At 41.2% G+C, this 21,475-nt stretch overlaps 1 protein-coding gene across 9 annotated transcripts in view; it reads right to left on the minus strand.

Moving 5' to 3' along the window:
- Positions 1-20,624, minus strand: part of FAT3 (FAT atypical cadherin 3) — a 677,903-nt gene extending 657,279 nt beyond the window's left edge. For 4 of the 9 annotated variants that reach the window (XM_078339977.1, XM_078339973.1, XM_078339975.1 and 1 more), the window contains exon 1: positions 20,293-20,373. Coding sequence is in view for 1 of the 9 variants with exons in the window: in XM_078339974.1 (XP_078196100.1) it covers positions 4,938-4,941 (4 nt within the window). In the remaining 8 variants the exon portion in view is untranslated. Of the gene's footprint in view, positions 1-4,937; positions 5,015-20,142 lie in introns of those variants that run through there. The other 5 variants (XM_078339978.1, XM_035265268.3, XM_054241810.2 and 2 more) reach the window with 4 other exon arrangements.
- Between the last annotated feature and the right edge of the window lie 851 nt (positions 20,625-21,475).

Consider the following 21,475-nt stretch of genomic DNA (forward strand, 5'->3'; position numbering starts at 1 on the left):
AGTTTTCGTTAACATTCCCATATACGACCATTGTAAATTAGGTCATTTCATGTTCTTCTGACCCACATCTCTTGACAACCAGCAACTCTCAGTAACTCCTATGTTTTCTACAGTACCCAGGTTGCTGTGGACTACTGGAAATTCCATATAACAGTGTGATGTACATGTTCTAATATATGAGCTCTAACCCCAACACAGTCCCTGAACGCTGCCTGGTAAAGTTTGTACTTATATTTGGTATACTTCCTGCCACATTGCGTATTCCAAACCTTCAATTTCCTTAGAATCTCTCGCTTTTCCACAATCACTTCAGTCTAGCCTAGCTGCCTATTTAATCAGTTGGAAAGTCCTTCACCTTCTTCCTTCTTCTCCTCCTCCTCCCGCTACTGAAATGATCCTTATCCCGCTCTGTCTTAGGACAAATAGTTCCTCTTCTCCAGTCCAAGGTACACCAGCTGCACACTCTCTTAATCTTTTCCCCATCCTGTTTCTTTGAAGAGTTTTTCTCCTTTAATTATCCCTCCTCTCCTACATTTTCATCTGCTCCCTTTTCAGTACATGGTGCAAAACTCATGGGGCACCACTCAGGAGGCAATGCATCTGAAGCTCAGGCTTCTGTTTCTACCAGCCCTCTTCTCTCTGCCTGCGAACATACTTGTTTTCCTTTTAGCCTCATAAAAACCTTGCTGGGCCCAAGTTTCTCCTTAAGCTTTAGCTTCAACCCCCTCCTCTTTCCTTTACTGCCAGACTTCTTAAAACAGTATTCAATACTAGCTGCCTCCTCCTCCTCCTTCACTCCATCCACTGCCATCTGGCAGAGGTCCCTCCCCACATCCATTCAAATTGCTCAGTCAACAGTCAGTCATGGCATCCTAACTGCCAAGTCCAAAGGCCTCTTTCAGCGTTCATCCACTTCCTCATCCTTAATCACCCTTCTGACAGAAGATGAGAGTGACGCATGCTTTCATTCTTGAAAATCTGATTATTTGGCTTCCATGACACTCCTCTCCACTGGGTCATTTCCCATTCTGCAAATTTTAAGACCTACTAAATCTGCTCTTTTAGCAGATTGTTCTTTCTCTGGTTCCTTTTCCTCTGCCCATTTCATAAATCTAAATGTTCAAGTTCTGTCCTCAACTCTCATCTTTTCTCACTCCAAAGCAGGGGTTGCAAACTACAGCTAACTGGCCAAATCCAGCCTGTAGCCAGTTTTTGCAAATAAAGTTTTATTCAAACATAACCATGCTCCTTCATTCATATATTGTTTATGGCTGCTTTCAAGCTAAAAAGGCAGAGTTGAATAGCTGTGATAGAGATAGTGTGGCCCACAAAGCCTAAAATATTTACTGTCTGGTCCTTTACAGAAAATGCTAGACAGTGCCTCTCCAGAGAACCAACGTGAATAATGGCTCCTAAAGGGTGGTCCCAGACCAGCAGCATTGACATTACCTAGGAATTTGTGTGATATTCACATTTTAAGCCCCACTGTAAGCCTACTAAATCAGAAGTTATTGGACTAGATATAGGAATCTGTGTTTTAACAAATGCTTCAAGTGGTTCTGACGCTCATTAAAGTTTGAGAATTGCTGATCTATACAATCTGGGACCATCCGCAGGACGTCAGGTACCACTCATGTGACTGGTGATGCCTCAGTAAAGCTCTACTGTGCTATAAATTAGTATTTCCAACTAACTACCAGATATTCCCACCTGAAAGCTCTTTTAGCCATTCAACAAAACCTTTTTCAACACATTTTATAGGATAAGTTGAGATCTATGCAGGAGCCCAGTTGCCAGATAAAAATATGTCTTGTGCAATATTTTGGACATACTTGTGCTAAAGAATTAGTTGTTGTTTTCCCAATTTAACTGGGAGTCTGTATTTTTATGTACTCAATCTAGTAATCCCTTAAGGGAGTTATAAAAAGAGCACTGAAAGGGTTTCTGCCCAAAAGCAGCACAAAGTTCAGCCAAGGAACCAATGATATAAACACAGTAAAAGAAAATATGATAATCTCAAAATCTCACCTTTCAAAAATTTTCCTCCCTGTTCTGATGTTATTTAACAGCTGCAAGGTCTTTGTGAGTTACGCTACTTCAAGGTTCTCTTCTAAATATCCACATGAAAAAGAGATTCTGACTCTGGAGTTGAGGAAAGAGTGGTAAGGCAGAGAGTAACACTGTAATCAGGTGTGCATATGAGAAATGGACTGGAATATGAATCATAATAAAGATATTAAATTTATTTGGAGACTCTTTTCCTTTAACTTTTGACCTTTTTTCAATCATTATATGCAAGGAGCAATAACATAGTTGTAGCTTTCTATTTTTAAAACATGTTAATAAAGATTGGTTCTATTATTTATAAATGATATCCAAATGAAAATTTTACGGTTTGGAATCTGGATCTAAAACTAAAATCCTTGACTTATGGTTCAAACTCCAGACTACAAACCAAAGTACTATGGCTTATCTGGTAGCATTTTATCCCATTATCAGGACAAGGATCCAGGGAGAACCCTAACATTTCATTTGCAAACACTAATGACAAAAGTCAGTGTGAAGCATTCAAGTAACCAGCCTTCTTTGTAATAAGAAAGCAAATTGCTAAAACAATGAATTTGGTAGGATGCAAAATGTTTAGCATATTAATTTTTTAAAGTTTTTTATTTAAGGAAAAGACAATTTTCTAAAACATAAAGCAAGGCATTTGTTTTTTAATATCAAGGCTTCCAACAAAAAACATTTCCATTTATCTCTGACCAAATTAATTTTTAAAACTTTTCCCAAAAGAAAACTTAACTGCTATTATAGTTCACCGAGGCCCGAACACATTCAGTTGAATCATCTGTGGTAATGGAAACAATGACAGCAGAGATAAATGAAATTCACATTTTATCTCAATTTAGCTAATACATACTTTTTAACTTTGTCTCCCCTTTTCATTTTAATCAATATTGGTTGATTTCAATTCAATGACTTTTGTACCCCACATCTGGTTTAGGTAGAAAAAGGAAGACAGAAGGAAACAGGCAGCTGCCAGGCACTAGAATAATCTACAAATTTAATACAACTACTACCCGATTTTACATTTCTAGCATTGTTCCACAACCCCAAATTTATGACTCATAAATTATATTTGTTTCTTTCCAAAAGAAAACTTGTAAAGTTTAAGTGAAAGATTTTACCACAGGGAAAACAACTACAACAACAACAAAAAAGAAACACTCCTCTGAAAATTACACATTTTTCTTTCCCTAGAACACATCCACTAAGTAAAAGAACATTTTCTCCTAATTGTTTCTTGGATAAATAGGAATTGCCAGGATAGATAAGGAGCATCAAGCTTAGAACTCTGACTACTTAAGTGTAGTTATGAATAATAAGCCATGCCCAGCTCCTATATCACAATGTGCCAGCACTGAATTTAAGTCCTATTTACAGAGGTGACCATAAGTTTCAGATCTGAAGCCAATTCCTTGGTAGTTCAGAAACACACTTTTGTGTCCAAACAAGCAGAACACATGAACTACAGCAATACCACTCTTTCCTCCTTGATAATTACCTATAGATCTTATTTCGTTCACAGACCTTAAGCTCCCTGAGGTCAAGAACAGTGATTTATTTATCTCCTTGACCTCCTAGCACCCGGCAATCTGCCATAGTATAATAGGCTCCTGCGAACATTTATGAGTCAGTGAAGAACAGCATAGGAGATGAAGGATCCTACCCAAAAAAAGGTGGTTCTAAGCTTTTACTTAAAAAACTGCACCTAAGTTACCATTCAAATATTGTTCCACTATTTTAACCACTAGCAGGTTTCTGTTGTCCTTGATCAAGATCAGGAAGGAGTAATATCTCTCTCAGCAGAATTCAAGATAACCTGTCTATCAGATGTCTTAGCAGTGCCTCACCATCAGTAGACAGATAAGACACTTTGGAAAGGCATTGGTTTATAAAAGGCTAAAGTAGCATCTTTTAAGAATTTTGTGTTTGATTCAAATCCAGAGATGTGTTCTAAATCCTTAAAAGAAGTCAAATCCTCATCCTAGAGTTCTCGAAGTTAAACACAATAGTTGCTCAAATCACCTTGGCCACCAAAGTCATCATTCTGTTTCTTAATGCATAGGAGACCATGATGTAAAATTAATGTCCTCCTTCCCAGTTCCTAAGCTTTACTATATCAAGTTTAAAACTGTAACGTTTGCTTTCCCTGAGTTAGCAGTTATTTTAGCCAAACTCTGAGTGCAAACTCAGTGTCTTGACAGGTTCGTATCTGCAGGTGTGCGAAAATAACTCCACTTTAGCAAAATAATATGAAGAGAATAATTATTTAATTAACCATTTACAACATGACAGTTTCTCAAACTGCAAAAGGCTCAAACTGGAATTTTTTAAAAATTGCACTTTTACATGCATTTTTTAAAAAGAAAAACATCTGTCAGACTAATGACTGATAAATAAATAAATAACACCCTTTAAGCAAATGAAACACCAGCAATATTCAGTATTCATTAAAGGTAGCTGATTCTTACTGAATTAAAATCGGACCCCTCCACCTTCAGTAACTATTAACACATCTGCTCATAACACATCTGCTCAATCAGAGGAAATCAAATTTAAATTACAGAAAATTTAATTTTAAAATATGTATTACAGGAACATTTACCAGCACAGGCACACATTTTCTATGAAATATCTTTAAGAACTCATCACAGATACAAGTAAATAAAGTATCTATCTAAAAATAGAGTATTTTGCAATCATAAAAATACTTGAAACAGCAAAGAAACACATCACAAATGAGCTTCTGCAATACCATCTTCGCATATAATCAAATTTATCTTTTAAATATGAGTATTCCATTTCCTGAGGTACCGGCAATGCTAAGAAGCAAAAGAGAATTGCAAGAAGATCCCTGAAATGAAAAACCTTACTCATAAGAAGTTGTTCCCAAGAAGGAGCTGTTAAACTCAGCAGCCTGAGATAGCAGGTCCAAAGCCAACAAAGAGTTAAAACACACAGGCTAGCTCAGTAATGAATGCTTAGTAAGTTTGGCCAACGAATATCAAGTAGATACCAGGGCTAGAGCAACTGCTAAAGGGATGACCTCCTTGAATCTCATTTGCATAGCAATGAGATGTCACAAAGGCATTAAGTCTGAAACTGCAATGCTGTTTCTAATCCATGCTTTATTTTGTTGTGACATTAAGCAAACTGCTTTACAAAGTAAAAACAGAAATGATTCCAGCAATGTGGCAGAAGGAGGGGCATGGGGGAGGTTCTACAAGGATGTGGATTATAAAATAGAGTGGAAAACAGTTCTGCAAAAAGCTACTGAGTCACTAAGCAAAACCAGCTGAAAAGAACAATAAAATAACAACTTTCCAGGATATTTCCAAAAATGAGACCAGGTAAGTAAGTTGCTGGCTTTTGTCAATAGATATATACTATTTGAGCCAAGAATAATACATGTCTACTCACAACAGGCAAAACAATATGTCAATAAAATGAGCCAAATGCTTTCAAAATGTATCTGTTACAACCTCAGGTTGTATAGGTTGTTGTCTACATTGATGCAAAAACCTTCCATTAAAGCTCAGGATTTTTTTTGGTCTTATTCTGTTTCAAGTAATTGTGCTTGCAAGTATTACTATTAGTCACTACTAAGGGATAGTTGGAGCTTTTACCTCTACCATTGAAGAATGCAACTAGTTTTAAATACACTGGATTAAATTACACATACAGCTATGGCTACAAAAGACCAAGAAAAAACAGCACTGTAAGTCAAGCTTTTGTGTTATAAGCAGTTACAAACTGAAAAGACAGTCAAGAAAATCTTGAATATTCAAGCTCTGTCTATAATTAAAAAAAAAAAAAGAAAGGAAAATGTTTCCAAGCTTTAAATGTCACAAGTTCACTTCTTTCCTAGAGTCTTCTTATACATCAAATTCAAACTTAGTCACAGTACAATTAAATGAAAAAAACTTAAAAACTAAAAAACTTCCCTGAACATGCAGCTTATCCAGTTACCGTTGTTTCACTGCAGTAATTACAAAGAACATAAAGATACCTGCTCATTTCTGTCATAAAGACAGGTAAAATGAAAACTGAACTTTTAGCTGCCTATTACTCAAATTCTTGAACCATCTTTCGATGGCATAAAAAATAACTCTTCCCTTAGTGATTCTGATAGAACCTCAGGTTATTCACCAGACATTATGAATCTACTTCAGGCAATGAAATTAATATTTCAGTAAGTCCTCTTCCACAAAACAGGAAGCCTTTTAGTAATGACCTTGGACCAGATAATAGGAAAGGCAAGAAAAGCTGGGTCCAAAGCCAGAGGGTAATTGTGATTCAAAGATCTCTTTTATGCAAATAAGACCCCTAATCAAGTTAATGCAGTTTTCGAAATTTTATCTTCCATCTTTTTATTTACATTCAGCTGATAAGCCAAAATCAGAAAACAGTAGATTTCCAACTTCCTAATTCAACCTCTACTGTGCAAGCAGAGCTGTGGGGAACTGCATGACAGCATTCAGAATCTTATAATAGCCCATTCCCAGGAGTAACATGACATGGACTCAGAACAATTCTGAAGTTAGTTCCAGCAAGTGATAAATTATTCAGGCAGAGGGCAATAACCCACATTTATTGGGCACTGGTTAACTTTTCCACTTCCTTCTGTGGAGTCAGACAGCATGGAAATGAAAAGTCATTTTCAGGAGGAAGCATCTGTACTGTTGACTCAGGAGGTGCTCCCTTTGCTTCTTGCTTTCTGGGTGCACATTCAAGTTTTAGAAACTCAAACCATATTTGTCATGCTCAGGCAGGTGTGTGAAGGGATACTACAACCTGGAGAAGTTGGATGATTCTCCAGGACCCTGTAGGATCACTATGAGTAAGACTGAGGCCAGAAACCCAGAATCTAGTAAGAAAATAAACAGCACTTGGCCCAGCAAGGGCCTATTTTAGGGCGAGGGGTAAAGAGTACAGGTTGTAGAGTTAGGATTCCATTCTGACATCTCCTGAGCAATGTTACCTTGGGCAAGTAATTTATCAGCTCTATGCCTCAATTTCTTCACCTGTAAAGTAGAGATAATTATAGTATTTGCCTCATAGAGTTGTTGGGGGATAAATGAGATAATACACGTAAAGCTCTCATCAATGTTAGTTATTTGTTATTAACAAATGCAAAAAAGAAAGTTGCAAATGGCAAAGTTCTAAACAAATGCAAGTTACTGTTATTAATAGTCAAGAATTCCCTTTGGATAGTCTACTTTCAATTCAATACCAACTGACCAGCTGGAAGTTTACAAGTATTCTGTTGTTTTTTCAGGATTCTTTATCCAGTTTCTTTTTTTCTCAAGTTTCCCACATAAACTTTATCATCCCTATGTTAAAAGTAAGCTAACAGAAACAGTCCTTCATAAATAACCACATGCATAGTATTTGTTCTTCTTATTACTATTATTATTCAAATAATTTAGGGCAGTATAGTTCTGTGCAGGCTTCTCAAACTTGAATTGACAACAGTTACAATAATGATTCTTAAAGTTCCTAGGGAACATGAGTCCTTTCCACATCTCTAACAGCCCCAGGCCACCCTAAGTAAGCATGCAATCTAAGCAAACAACAAACAAAAACCTGCTTTTTATGAAAAAAGAAATTTCAAGATACCCTCACTTCCTCTTCCAACCAGATTGCCCCCTCTGATTCATTATGTGGACATTCCAGGTGTCTCTGAGTATATACTGGGAGCAACTTTTGGGTGGTCAATTTTACTTAAAGATTTAGGGAAGCAAATTTAAGTGCTTTGATAACTAAGTAAGTTAACATAAGTTTCACATTTAAACAAACACATTTTGGAACAGACTGTACAGTTAGCCTAATTTTTGAAGAAAAATACTCAGCCGTCAAAGAAATCCACCCAATGCTCATGGCCTATCTTTGGGCCCATACCCAAATTCTCAGAATATGAGGCCATCCTCCTTTCCTAGTATGGGGGTTGCTACTTACTCATGATGTTGTCATTATCAGTAAGATCTTTAAATTCAAATCCCAACCCTGCCAATTAAACCCTATGAGCTTGTTTCTCCTCCTAAGCATATCTCTGTCACCTGTGAAATGATGGTATTAATATCTACTTCATAGGACACGGGTGATGCCAGAACAAAAGTGCATATGCAAAGAGCATGATAAAGTAGATGCTCAATAAATCTTACCTATTTTCTTCTTTCCCTACCCCACAATTCCCCTTTTCCTACATGTTATTTAGGATCTCAGATAATACTTGGAAGTCCACTAAATACCACCTATACTTTCTCTTGTCAAGATTCTAAATTATTCTACCATCCAAAATCTAAAATATCGAATTCATTCATTCATTGAACAAGTATTCACTGAGTATTTTCCTGGCAGGCACTGTCTTTGAGTGAAAGGGCTCAGAGTCAAGAAAGTGTGTGTGATACACCATTTCAGGTCACCATTCACAGATGACAGGTCTTCTGTGACACCAATGACTATGAAGCCTTCTCAGTTGGAAGAAGTACGGAAGCAACATCAAAACATGCTAGAACTCCAGGTAACTCCAGCATGGTATACTATTCTCACGAGCGTTCACTAGGATACTGGGGTCTAAACTGAGCTCTCATCAGGGATACTAATAATGATGAAAAGTTACCTGCAAGTCCAAGAAAAATAAAGAAAAAGACCCCAGACCCAAATAAAGGAGAGTTACCAAGTAGAAACTGTTCGAACTTGGTCACCAGCATGTCATCTACACAGCCTGCCTGTTTACTATCCAGTTGAACGGTAACATCGATCATACCATTTATACTCAGCACTCACAGACTGCTCCAGCCTGCCCAGAAATCTGCATGGAAGCAAAGGATCAAAATACCCTTTTATCTAAAGAACTGTGAATTAACTCTCTGCCTTTTTAATTACTCTCAATTACTTTCCCACTATTTATAAGGATTTTTTTCTTTTGCATAACAAAATCCAACTCTAATCAATATATGCAGTATATCCCAGATGATTAGTATAATTCTTGCTCCACGATGATGCTGGAATTGTGCCAGCCTTACCTTGCACACAATTAAATGTCTGGTAATGCCTGCTGCTACCCAGCAGGCCTCATGAGTTAATAGGGAAAAAACGGGATTTACATGCGCCTCTATCAGCCCCTCTGTGCCCTTGCTCCCTCTCATCTGCTTATAGACAGTACAAAATGTGCCTGAAGAAATAAAGGACTGAAACAATCACACAAAACTAAAAGGCATGGGAGCATGAAAAAAGGATCTCCAAAATCTAACTCATCATCTTATTTCAGTAAATCTCTCCAGAAGTAAGATATCCCTCTTTCCACCCACGATTCCAACACTGCACTGTGAGCAAATTCTAAGTACAAGGAAGACTCAAGGATCTAGACTCTACTATTGTGAATTAGGTGCAGTGTACTTTCAAGCCAATTTTTAATAAACACAAATCACTTAATAAGAAATTAAGAGCATTACACATTTCTCATGCTCCTGTGGATTTGGTGTTAATGAGATTTTGTTTGTTAAGCTCGCAGAATAACAAAGTGTCTAAAAGACAGACACAGCCTTTTCCAACATCCATTCATTCAAGAAATAGTTAGTGAACATTTTTTTTTGTAACAGGACATTCCCAAGACACATACCTGCTCATATGTTGATTTTACCATCCTGCTCCTCAAATAATGCCTATAGTGCAGTGTAATTGGAAAAAAAATTGGGGGATTTAAATTTTATAAGACCTGTATTTTTATCTATTCTATTATAAACTGACAGGTTAGTTCACACATTTGTTTGGACATAGACAAGCTTTGTTATATACTAGAAACTATACCTCCAACCTTTAAAGAAAGGTTTCCTTGCCCACAGTGGTCGCTATGGGGTGACCTGTACCTCTGTGAGCCTCTGGGCCTCAGAATACACTGGAATTCCTCAATCCCTTATGAGGGGTGTTTACCGTTATAGCGCAGGTGTTTATGAATAATTTAAATCATGTGACACAAAAATCTCAGCACTGAGATGTGCTCCTACCTCTCAGTCTATTTTACCTTTGACTGTGAACATCAAACACTATGAGAAGGTACCATTAGGTACATAACACCTTTATCACACATTCTTTGAAAACAAAGTGATGCTGCTAAAAGGTGACTGGACACCTGGATGCATGCAACATGCCTTCTTGATGTGTTATCCACACTTGCTTAGAACATATAGAAAAGACCCAGAGCTTGAGCAGATCAGCCAATAAAGAGCAAAGAGCATGTGCATATATAACTAAAGGATCTTTCCTTCAACTATGAAATGTGGACCTCAGAAGTAATATATCTTTGCAGTACCAGAATCATAACATAGTCTTAATATGTCAAAGATCTATTTTTCAATATTTGGTCATAGATGGTCAATTATGGAACTGCATAATCACTAGCCAAGTTGAACATAAATATAGTTGTTCAATTTTAAATATTAAACACCAGCATGATCTAGTAGTAAGAATGGGGGACGTGTGCCCAGGGAATGATAGCCTATGGGAGAAAGAAGTAATTTCATTACAAGGCATGTAAACAGTGCTGCAATTACCATACAGTGTAGGGAGGACCTGAGTGCAGAGATCTGAAGAAACAATGTAAGAGGTCAGGTGTAAGCAATACCTACAGGACAGCATGGGGTTTCCACCAGTGACTACAGGAGCTCGGGAGGCTGTGGAGAGATAAAGGAGCCAAGAAGTACCAAAGAGAGCAACAGGCAAAGCGGCTGCAGAAGACAAGAGGCCCTGAGATTTTTTTTTTGGAGAGAAATGGAGTCTTGCTCTGTCACCAGGCTGGAGTGCAGTGGCACGATCTTAGCTCACTGCCACCTCTGCCTCCTAGGTTCAAGCAATTCTCCTGCCTCAGCTTCCCAAGTAGCTGGGAATACAAGTGTGTGCCCCAACACCCAGCTAATTTTTTTATTTTTTAGTAGAGACAGGGTTTCACTTTATGTTGGCCAGGCAGGTCTTGAACTGCTGACCTTAGGTGATCTGCCCTCCTCAGCATCCCAAAGTGCTGGGATTACAGGCGTGAGCCACTGCGCTTAGCAGTGAATTAAGAAATTCTTAAACGTTAACATTTCCATAAACCTGGTGAACATTTCTGTTTTCTCTAATTCCAGTTCCATCTTCCCCCTTTAGTCTCCCCTCTGATGCCGCTTCTCGTAAAAGCAATACTGAGGGAGAAGGTCGAATTATTTAAGTTTATCATATATTTGAATAAAAATATATTTCCAATATGTATAAACTCTTGCCTAAGAATTTTGATATACAAAATGTAAACTTAAACAGATAAATGTAAGAGACAAAATGTTCTTTACAAAAATAATTTGCCGCCACATCTGTTTAAATGAAAAGTGTATTTTCCCTAATTGAATGCATATAAGATGGGATTTGTTTTGAAAAATGTGATTTACACTCAACGTTTAAAAACATGTATTGTGGAAGAGCAATCTATGTTTATTCACTTTGATTATTATAATACCCACTGATGAACTGTATGAAAGTGGTAAATCTAAAAATACCTGTATCTCCCACTTTTTCTTTGGAGATGAGGTATGTTATTAATACTACCTATTTAACAAAAATATATAGAATGTAAAGTGAACATAATGTGCGCACTGCTGAATACAACTTGGAAATAAAGTGATTAATACAAGTAATTATTCATACAAAATGTATACTTCCAAATAAAGAAAAGATTATCTAAATATTAAATAATTCAACAAGATTCAGGAAATTGATCTGGCAATATAACATGTTTTATATTACATTTCCCATTTGATTATTCAATTGCCTAGATTGCCCAATTTCCTCATCATAGCAGTTGTCTTCCAAATATAAATATAAATCCCATTGTTAATCCAGGAACTTCCAAGCAGATGATGTCACCTCAGTTCACCACCTTACTGACTTAGGGTCACACATACATTACGACTTATACTTAGCTAAACATCACTCAGCTGATTAAGATAACTTTTGAAGGGTCAGACACCACATTCATTTAATATGTTCCATGCAAAAATTAATCCAAGATAAAAGGAGCACTCTTAATACACTTTTCCTACAACGACATGAACCTGAAGAACCCAGTTCATGCCATCAAAAAGACCAACAATGTAATGTGTACTTAGTTCAACCAGACTGTGAATGATCTGCTATGTCTACAGGAAAGATGGAATGCTAGATTACTTTAAATAGCTCCAAGTTAGAGAGAACATATCTATGAAGATGAGGAATTAAAAAATATTATAAAAGTAGCTGTTCACATTAACACCTGTATAGGAGACAGCCAAAATCTAAATTCTAAACAGGTCACGAAAAATCCTCAGGGACTGGCTGAACCACGTTTCTCCCTACCTCACTTGTCAACATTCCCAAGTTCTCTCTTTACAAACTGCAGTAATTTCAGGCACTTATAATCATCAAATTCAGTTAAAAAAGAAATATATCCTACAACAAGAATATTAAAGAATTTCAATCTCCTGTATGATTACAACTGTTTAATGCCAACAATCGGGAATAAAGAGGATTTGAACCACTAAGCCATTAAGCAAAAAAAAAAAAAAAAACTGAAAAGAATGCAGAGAAATGTGGATTTAAATGTAAATTCTGCCATCAGGTAAATATAATATAAAGCCAGTAGTTACAAAGAGAAAGTTACTCTAATGAATTCTAAGGTGCTAGACCAATAATTCCATAATAAATAATTCTACCTCCCAATCCTTGTTTTTCAGAGGTACTGAGCTTTATCTAAAGCTTTGGTGATGCTTCATAATGTTTACAAGACACCATGCATTTTCTCCATGGAAATAATCATCAGTGGGAGAAGCAAGAGCATCCTAATCAGCTCCACAGCTAAAAAAAAACAAAACAAAAAAAACCCACATCATTGAAGTCAAGAAGCACAAAATGACAAATGGTCAAATTCCAACAGCTAAAAAGATCCAAGACATTATGAGCTTTTAATGAGTGAAACATGCCATGAGAAAGAGACCTTCTGTCAATAAATCCAAATCCTTGTTCACTAATTAAACCATCTTATACAGTGTCTGAATATGTAGACACCAGACTTCAACATTGCTTAATTATATTCATTCCAGGCATATTTTTCCATTTAATTGACATTCTGAAATGCCTTTACAGTCCTATCAGATAGGTACCAAATTCTCTAGAGAGATTACCACGCACTTCTGAATTCTGATTCATCTGATTGAAACTGTTATTAGCAAACTTTTCTTTTTTTAACTGGAAAGTGTAGGAAAGATTCACACCCCACTCTCTCCATTACATAGGTGATGTTAAAGTCATCTGCATTTGGCCAACTTTCATGTGTACATATCTTTGCAGTGAAGTTCTCCACAGCCAGGCCAGTCTGATGGAACCCTAATTGCAAAATCCACCCTGGCACAGGATGCTACCACGTGAATCACATAACACACTACTCACCCAATCACAACCACGACTGCCATCATTAAGCCACCACTTAGATCCAACAATTTCAAACCACAATCAAAAATAGATTTCAGATATTCAAAATGTAGATCAAATACTTAGACTCAAAAAAATAAATAAAATGGCATGTATGATAAATGCTCTAGGTTTCAAAAAAGACTAAGGTGATTCTCCTACCAAGACACAGCATCATTCTGCTTTGAAAGAAAACATACACAGACACAGATAGAATTTATCTGATAAAAACAAAACCCTGATATTTATACTGTCATTAAGCACATTTGTCACTAAATTTAATCTGTGTCATCTGGCATATATGCTCAGATGTTTACAAGTATTAAATAGTGTTCACTGATATTTAGTAGTATTAATAATTTGGTGCTTATTTCAAAATATGAAACATCAATAGCTACTCCAGAGTGCTCACTTTTTGACCTTCCACGGTACTGAAAAGGCTACAGTTGTTATCAGATTGTTTGGAATTTAATTTAGTTGAAGTCCTGAAGTTACAATTAAACTTCCACTTAACCTTTCATATCTGTGCCTCATTCAACAGCTGGGCTTATCTCCAACATCTCAAAAAAGAAAAGAAAGAATTAACTGAAATATTATTTGTAACTGCTCTGAAAAGTACAAGTAGGAGCAAGTCATACAGAATGTCCAAGGTAAAAATTCTAGCCTTTTCACTCACATTTTAGAAGCTAATGTTACTCTGTATGCCATTTTTTAAAACTCTTTTTAAGGTGAAAAAGCAAGCAACAGCTCTAAACGATGAATGCCTAAAGGACAGAGTGTTGTATGACAAACTTAACCCTGAGATTCATAACTAAGCTCAAACATAGGAAAACAGAACTAAGAATATACCATGTGTGCCTCCATGCAGACTCCCAGACACATTAAAAACCCTGAAAGTTACCTCTGACACTGGGGAGCAAGAGACCACAAAGAGATAGTGGAGAAAGGACATGAATAAATTCCGAAGTCTTCTCAAAATATTAACTGACATTCCAACAGCCCATTTGGCCTGTCCCATGAATGTTCTTCCAAAGAGGAGCTCCTGCCTGCCCCTGACAAATGAAGGAATTAATTAATGTTGTAGTGCTTTGCAAACATTAGGGCTTTAGTAAGAATTACTAAATGGAATTATATTCACTTTAATAACTTACACTCCTCTTAAAAAACTTACTCCACCTCATATTAATCTCTCCCTCCTCCTTGAGGCTCCTGCTCATAGACATTCTCTGGTCAATTAATAAATATTTTTAGATGTGACTTCTAGTGTACACACCCAAATCTGTCATCTTTCCAATAAACAGTACAAAACAGAAGCAATGGATATATTTTACTATTCTTTGAATCTTGCCCACTGCCTTGTGAAAGAGGTAGATTCAGTAAACATTGCTGAAAAGAACCTTAAAAGAAAATTTTTAAAAATAAATAACAGGACTGGGCATGGTGGCTCATGCTTATAATCCCAGCATTTGGGAAACTGAGGTGGGCAATCACTTGAGGCCAGGAGTTTGAGACCAGCCTGGCCAATATGGTGAAACCCCCTGTCTACTAAAAATATAAAAATTAACAGGGCATGGTGGCATGCGCCTGTAATCCCAGTTAGTTGGGACGCTGAGTCATGAGAATCACTGAAACCCAGGAGGCGGAGGTTACAGTGAGCCAAGCTCACACCACTACACTCCAGCCTGGGAAACAGTGAGACTCTATCTCTAAATAAATAAATAACAAAAATAAAATATGGAAAACAGAAAAGAAAGCAAGACATTTTTTAAAGAAAGAAATAAAAAATAAGTTATTTTTATTCCATGTGACTTTACAGAATTTTAAAAAGGGTTATATTTCAGATGTACAGGCAGGAGTTAATGAAACAACTTTTCTTTATTAAAGAGTCTGTAATTCACACTCTTGGAACACCGAAAGAGCAGAAAGTTGAAATACTAACATCTTCTCAGGGATTCCTCTCAGGGTCCCCAGTGTGACTTTTCTGTCCAGGGGAGGTAACACCCTCAATAATGCACTGTTCAAGGAAGGACATCCTGTGACCCTCCTCAAACTTCCTCTAGGTTTTCCATATTCATATGTATCTGTTCAGTGAGGGAAGTAACACTTTGTTTATGTAAAGAGTGTGATTCATTAAGTTCTGAAATCCACATTTTATTCTCTATCATCATGCCAGTAAATCTATTCTCAAATTTTCATCCCTTCCACTTCATGGGAAAAAAAAACAAAAAACAAAATTCTAAGTCCTAGAATACGCTAAAATTAAGACTAACCTGAAAATGCCATTCCAATTCAGTACTGCTAGAATGGGTCATTTGTCACTATTACATGTAACTGATAGCCTATTTTGGTAGACCAGAAACTGGCTTGAAGCCACTAGACAAGTGTCAAATATGTTCTCAATAAATTCAGTCTGTGCCATTAAGTTGAATTTCTTTTTCAAGGAAAGGCAAGCTTTCCTGAAAATTATTATTAGAAATTTGAGGAAAGGGAGGCAATGTAAACAAAGCTTATTAAAGGAGTAGATACTCTGCAACTGACAGAAAACTCAGTTAAGTTTGAGAAGCCTGTAGAATTAAATTGATCAAAACACAGAAAAGATATTTAATCTCCGAGTCTTCCCAGAGGAAACTGTCACACTGTGGTGATCCTCAAGAGGTCAACAGAGGTCAGGATATATTATAAAACAAAGACCCAATCCTCACAATTTGGGTAGAAAGATGCTGACAATGACCTATTCAACAATTGCAGATCAAAAAAGCATTGCAGAAAATTTCACCAATAAGTAAAACTACATACACAGAAGTTGTGCTTCCTTTAATATTTTTAAGACCATGCGTATCAGAGGCTCTGCTATCAGCAGAAAGGAACTGGGTAGAATACAAATCCTTCACTCTGTTAGATCTCTTTCTTTAAAATTTCCATTCCAACTCTCATGTTTGCCACAATCAGCAAAGAAGTGGTTCATCAATAGCCCTTCTTCAGCAATCAAAAGAAATCAATCGAAATGGACAGGCCCACCTGCTCCCATCAAATGATCCTTACTCAAGGCTCCTGCAGAAAGAAAAAAACCTGGGCATGACCCCACAATGGAAAAAATCTAATACCCTCCTTATTATCCTTTTCCTTCTTGCCCTAGAGGAAAAACCCAACCCACCAGGCAACTGGACAGATGTGGACTATGAAGGAATGCCATACCCAAACTCCACAACCGGTAAAGTAAAGCCACAATGGTCCTTTTTGCTTTGTGAGCCATTAATACAGCACAACAACTCACAGTCACCAGGAGCACTCTCAGACCTGCTGGTAACGACTAAATACCCTCTCCTGCCTGGTAATTGCCTTCTTTCTATCTGACATAATTCATCAGCCAGATTAGTGCAGGTCATTTAGGATCGTATGAAGAAAGCAGCGATGATAACATAACCTGACACATCAAAATGTTCTTCTATGAGCAGCCTGGAGAGCCAGAGCTTTACAGAAAGCTGTGGGCTAGCAAAATAACCATATAGCATACAACTCAGTGGGCATCCACTGCTTATTGTACTCATTTCATTTTTGAGTAGCTCAGCACAACAACAATTGCTAGTTAACAGACAGACTGGGTCCTATTAAAAAATCCCCAAAATTACTCCACCAGGGACCAGAATAAATAAAATTTGAAAGAAACATTTTTAGAAGGCTTGAGAGCCAGTCACTGGTCAACAAACACTGACTGTGAAAATCCTGCAGTGACAAGAGATGGAGCCAGCCCAGCAGCTGACCGATTTCTGATCTCTGAGCCAGCTGCCTTTCATGTGGAATTCTCTGATTCAGATATGAAGACATTATAACTGGACAGTTCTGGGAACTTTCTCATCCCAGTGCACTGTGCACAGAAACTGGCCCAGCATCACTCATTGTTCAAGTTCCAAAAAAGGCAACATCTGAGATTCATGACTGAATATCAACATTAGGTTTAATTCTGACAGACAACTTTTATCCTTGTAAAATGCTAAGAATAAAATAAACCTTTCCCCATTCCAACCCTATTAAATAAAAAGCACATCAACGTGCTAAAGTTATTATGCATTTTTTTCCCTTTGTCTCTTGGAGTCCTGGTTTTCTTGTCTGTTCCTTATTCCCTCACTGTTCAACTGCTCCAATTTAGGAATAAGGACTTAAAAAAAAAAGAAAGAAGAAAGCAGAAGCACTTGGCTTTGTGTAATTTCTAGGATTCTGAAGAATCTCAATCTCTCAAATCTCTCTTCTCTCCTCCGTCCCCTCCTCCCTTCCTTTCCTTCTCAGATTCAAATCTCCACGTCACACCAGAACATCATTCAAGCATTCAAAAAACGTTAGGAGAAGTTCAGTGCCTTCTGGTGGAGAAGAAATCTGGGCTCCGTTTGATTGATACTGAGATGTGGGCACCTCGGTCCTCAATTCCTAGATGGCGGGCTTCGCCTTTCCACCACCTGAGTTTGCCGCCTGGATCTGGGCAAAGTCGGCTGCAGTCTTTCTGGCCGCTTCTCTGTCTCTCTGCTTTTATTTTAACTCGGCCTGGGCGCAATCAGAGAATCTAATCCTAGCAACAAAGCCAGGAGCACAAATCCACCGTGATGAACTGGTCGGCCTGCTCCCCCGCCCCTTCCTCCCACTACCCGGGACTCGCCTTTGAAAAGACTAACGTCTGGGCCAGAAAATTAATATGTCCGAGGCAAGGAGGAGAAAAGCGGCGGAATACAAGTAGCCAGGAGTGGTTTGGTTCGCGTTGCTGTTTATGTGTATCTTTTATAAAACCCCAACCGGTCAAGCCCGGCGTGGGCGCGTCGCACCTCCCCAGGCGCTGCCTAGACAGTTAGCCGTCTCCCCCAGCGTGCCCTCCCTCGTCTGGCTGGGGCCGGGGCGGGCGGGGTGAGGTTCTCGCGGGTTTGTCTGACACTTGTAAATGGAAGTGGGATCCAACTTGGAAAACAAACGCGCCGAAGTCTGGGGGCGGAGAAGAGCGGGAGGAGGGGAGAGAGAGAGAATCGACTTCAATCATTAGCGCGGTCTCAGCGTCTCTTCCTCCCGCCACTGCTGCAGCAGGTTCGCCCAAATCCTCAGTGGAGTCCCAGTGGGCGCGCGGCGGCGGTGGGATGTAGCTGGAGCTCCGGGCCGAGGCTCTAGAAGTCGTTACACCGGACTCCGCGGGCTACAGCCACCGGCCGCCCACGTTCCGGGCCGCAGGCGTCACTCCCTCCCGGGAGCCTCTCCTAGTCCTTCTCCGAGACCTCGCAGGGTCTATGCAGCTTCCCCGCCCCCGACGTCCATTTCGGCGACCCGTCTCCATCTCCTGGTTTGAGCCCATTATTCCAGTGAGCTGCAGACTCAGGATGTCACCGCCAGAACACCCACACTCCAGGAGCGTCCCCATTCCTCTCCTCCCGGGCAAACCAAGCGGCTCTCTTAGCTCGCAGCCAAACTCCCGCCACCCCCGCATCCTTGCCCCAAGCACAGCCCTCGCCCACAAGAGAACGGCTGAAAGTGAAAAAAAGTTGGTTTCCGCAAAGCGTAATCGTGGTCAATGTTTAACCATCTCGGAAATCACACGCGACAAAAGTCAACGAGCGAGGGGAGGAGGGAATTGAGACCACAGCACAGCTAAAAATACCCGGGCTCGCCAGCGCGCAAGCCGGGGGGCCAGATACACTTTAGCTCAGCGACTCCCACTGGCGGAATCCTTGCGCTCACCGCGCGCCGCGCCAAGATGGTCCAGGCCACCTCCACTGCCTCCCAGCCAGCGCCCCTCAGCCCCCTACCCTGGCCCTGCACACACACTGGCCTGGTGGAGGGGATTTACCCCGCACCACCCGGGAGTGGTGCCTGAGCACGGAGCGGGTACCCCTGGTGTTCTCTCGCCCCCAACCCGGAGACAGCTCCACACTCCCGGGACGGTCAGACCCGCGCTGCTTTCTTTTCAAAGACAAGCAGCCTTCCCACACGCCCGCCAAAAATCATGCACTCTCGCAAAGCATTCCGGTTCCCTCTCCTTGTCAAGATAGCAGGGACAGTCTCTGCCCCCAACCACTCCGTAAAGGATGTCGACCCTAGTAGAAGAGCCGCCGCCGCCGTCGTTCAGTACATCTCACTCTGCCCACAAGCCCCGCAAGCCCGAGTCAGGCGTGGGGAACGGACCCGCAGACTGGTAACATTTTCCTCCTCCTAGCGAAAGTGGAGCCTGGGGTCCCTGTTCTGCGCCGCGCCTCTCCTAGCGATAACGCAACTTGCACCTACGGGTGCCCTAAGTGCATCCATCAGCATCTGAACATCCCCCACTGCGCCCGAAAAGCACCGGCTGCCAAACAGGCTCGCCACCTGAATCTTCTCATCCACCTGCAGCGAGCGGCTGGGATCCAGGGATGCGTGCACCGATCCGCAAGCCCCCTCTCGACACCTCCCCGAATCCTCAGCCCCAAACTTGGCCAACTCTCCATGTAAACCTCCCGGCTCCCGCCGCAGGGCCGAGCCACCTTTCCTTCCAGCTAGCAGCGGCAGCGACGGCTGCTCTGGAGCTGCGCAGAGGCTGGAACTTTACAAGGTGAAAAGTTTCCCCCACGCGCTCCGCTGGCTCTCGCCTCCCGAACCCACCTCGCAGCCCATTTGCACTCAGCAGCTGGGGCTGTACTCCCGCGGCGCGCTCCAGTCGGTGCACCAGGCAGCCAAATCACCACGCTAGAAATCCCCACGCACCCTTGCCTCCACGGCTCTACAAGGCGCTTCTCCCGTGGTCTTCCTTACCCGGTGCTCGGCGCTCTTGTTCCGGGCGAGCCGTCCCCCGGCTGCCGCCACCGCAGTGCCCACCGCGCGCTAGCCTGGACTGAGGCCGCGAGCAGAAGCGCTCTGCGCTCGGGACGCCGCCGCCGCCGCCGCCGCCGCCGTAGCCGCCGCCGTCGCCGCCGCCGCCGCCGGGGGTTCGCAGGCGGAGGAGGGGAGCCGCAGGGAGGAGAACAGCAGCTGGAGGAGAGGGACGGGGCTGCGAGATCCCAATCCGCAGCCCGGATCACAGCGCAGCCTGCCGGGAGGAGCGCCGGCTCTCGTGTCTGCTCCGAGCTGCAGCCGCCGCCGCTACTGCTCGCCGCCTGGCTGCTCCGGGCTCCCCATCAAGGCCGACGCCGACGCACGGCCAAGCCCCTCTCCTCTCTCCCCCTCGCGCTTTTCTCTCGCAGTCTCCTCCTCCCAAACCGCGAGCTAAAAGGGCGAGCGAGGGGGAGAGGAGCCTCGGCGTCGGGGATGACTAGCGATCTCAGAGCGTGGCGCACGGGAGAGGGGGCGCGCGGGAGGAGGCGGCGGGGGAGGCGCGGCCAGCTGAAGGGCATTCCCGGCGCCGGGCCTGGAAGCGGGACTAATTTTAGAGCTCGAGTCTTCCCTCAGCCCTCTGGGGCTCGAGATCACGCCAACGTGCTTCCCTGCCGCGGAGAGAGCTTGGTGCTGGCTTGGTAGAGCTCTCGCACTCTGCGTTCAGTCTCACCCGCACCACAACCCGGTGCAAGAGAGCAAACGCGTTACTCTCCTGGGACAGAGAGGAAACTGAGGCACATCGAGGTTAACACGGTTTATTTCACGTGCCAAAGCTAGTTTGTAGTGTGAAGATTAAATCATCAAATGCTGTGCCTCTGGACTAAAAGTTTGCCTCCCAGTGAGGGCTCCTACGACTTTCGGAAACACTGAGATCCTGGGGTCATCCGAATACCTTGTGGAAAAGGGAATTAGACTGAGGAGCTAAAGCGGTGCAATCTCTTCACTCCTTCTCTGCCCTCAATATGTTTTAAACATTTTTTGTCTTCACGGAGGAGAGGACTCTGAAGGGGTGGATGATTGATTTGTGGCTTGATAATTGCAGCTCCACCCTGTCAGCCTTCCTGGTCACTTCTGTACCACCCACCCAAGTCCCAGGACCCCCTCCGTTGCCACACTGCTGCAG

This window comes from Callithrix jacchus, chromosome 10 (assembly GCF_049354715.1).
Source record: "Callithrix jacchus isolate 240 chromosome 10, calJac240_pri, whole genome shotgun sequence".
In the NCBI taxonomy this organism is placed as follows: Eukaryota; Metazoa; Chordata; class Mammalia; order Primates; family Cebidae; genus Callithrix; species Callithrix jacchus.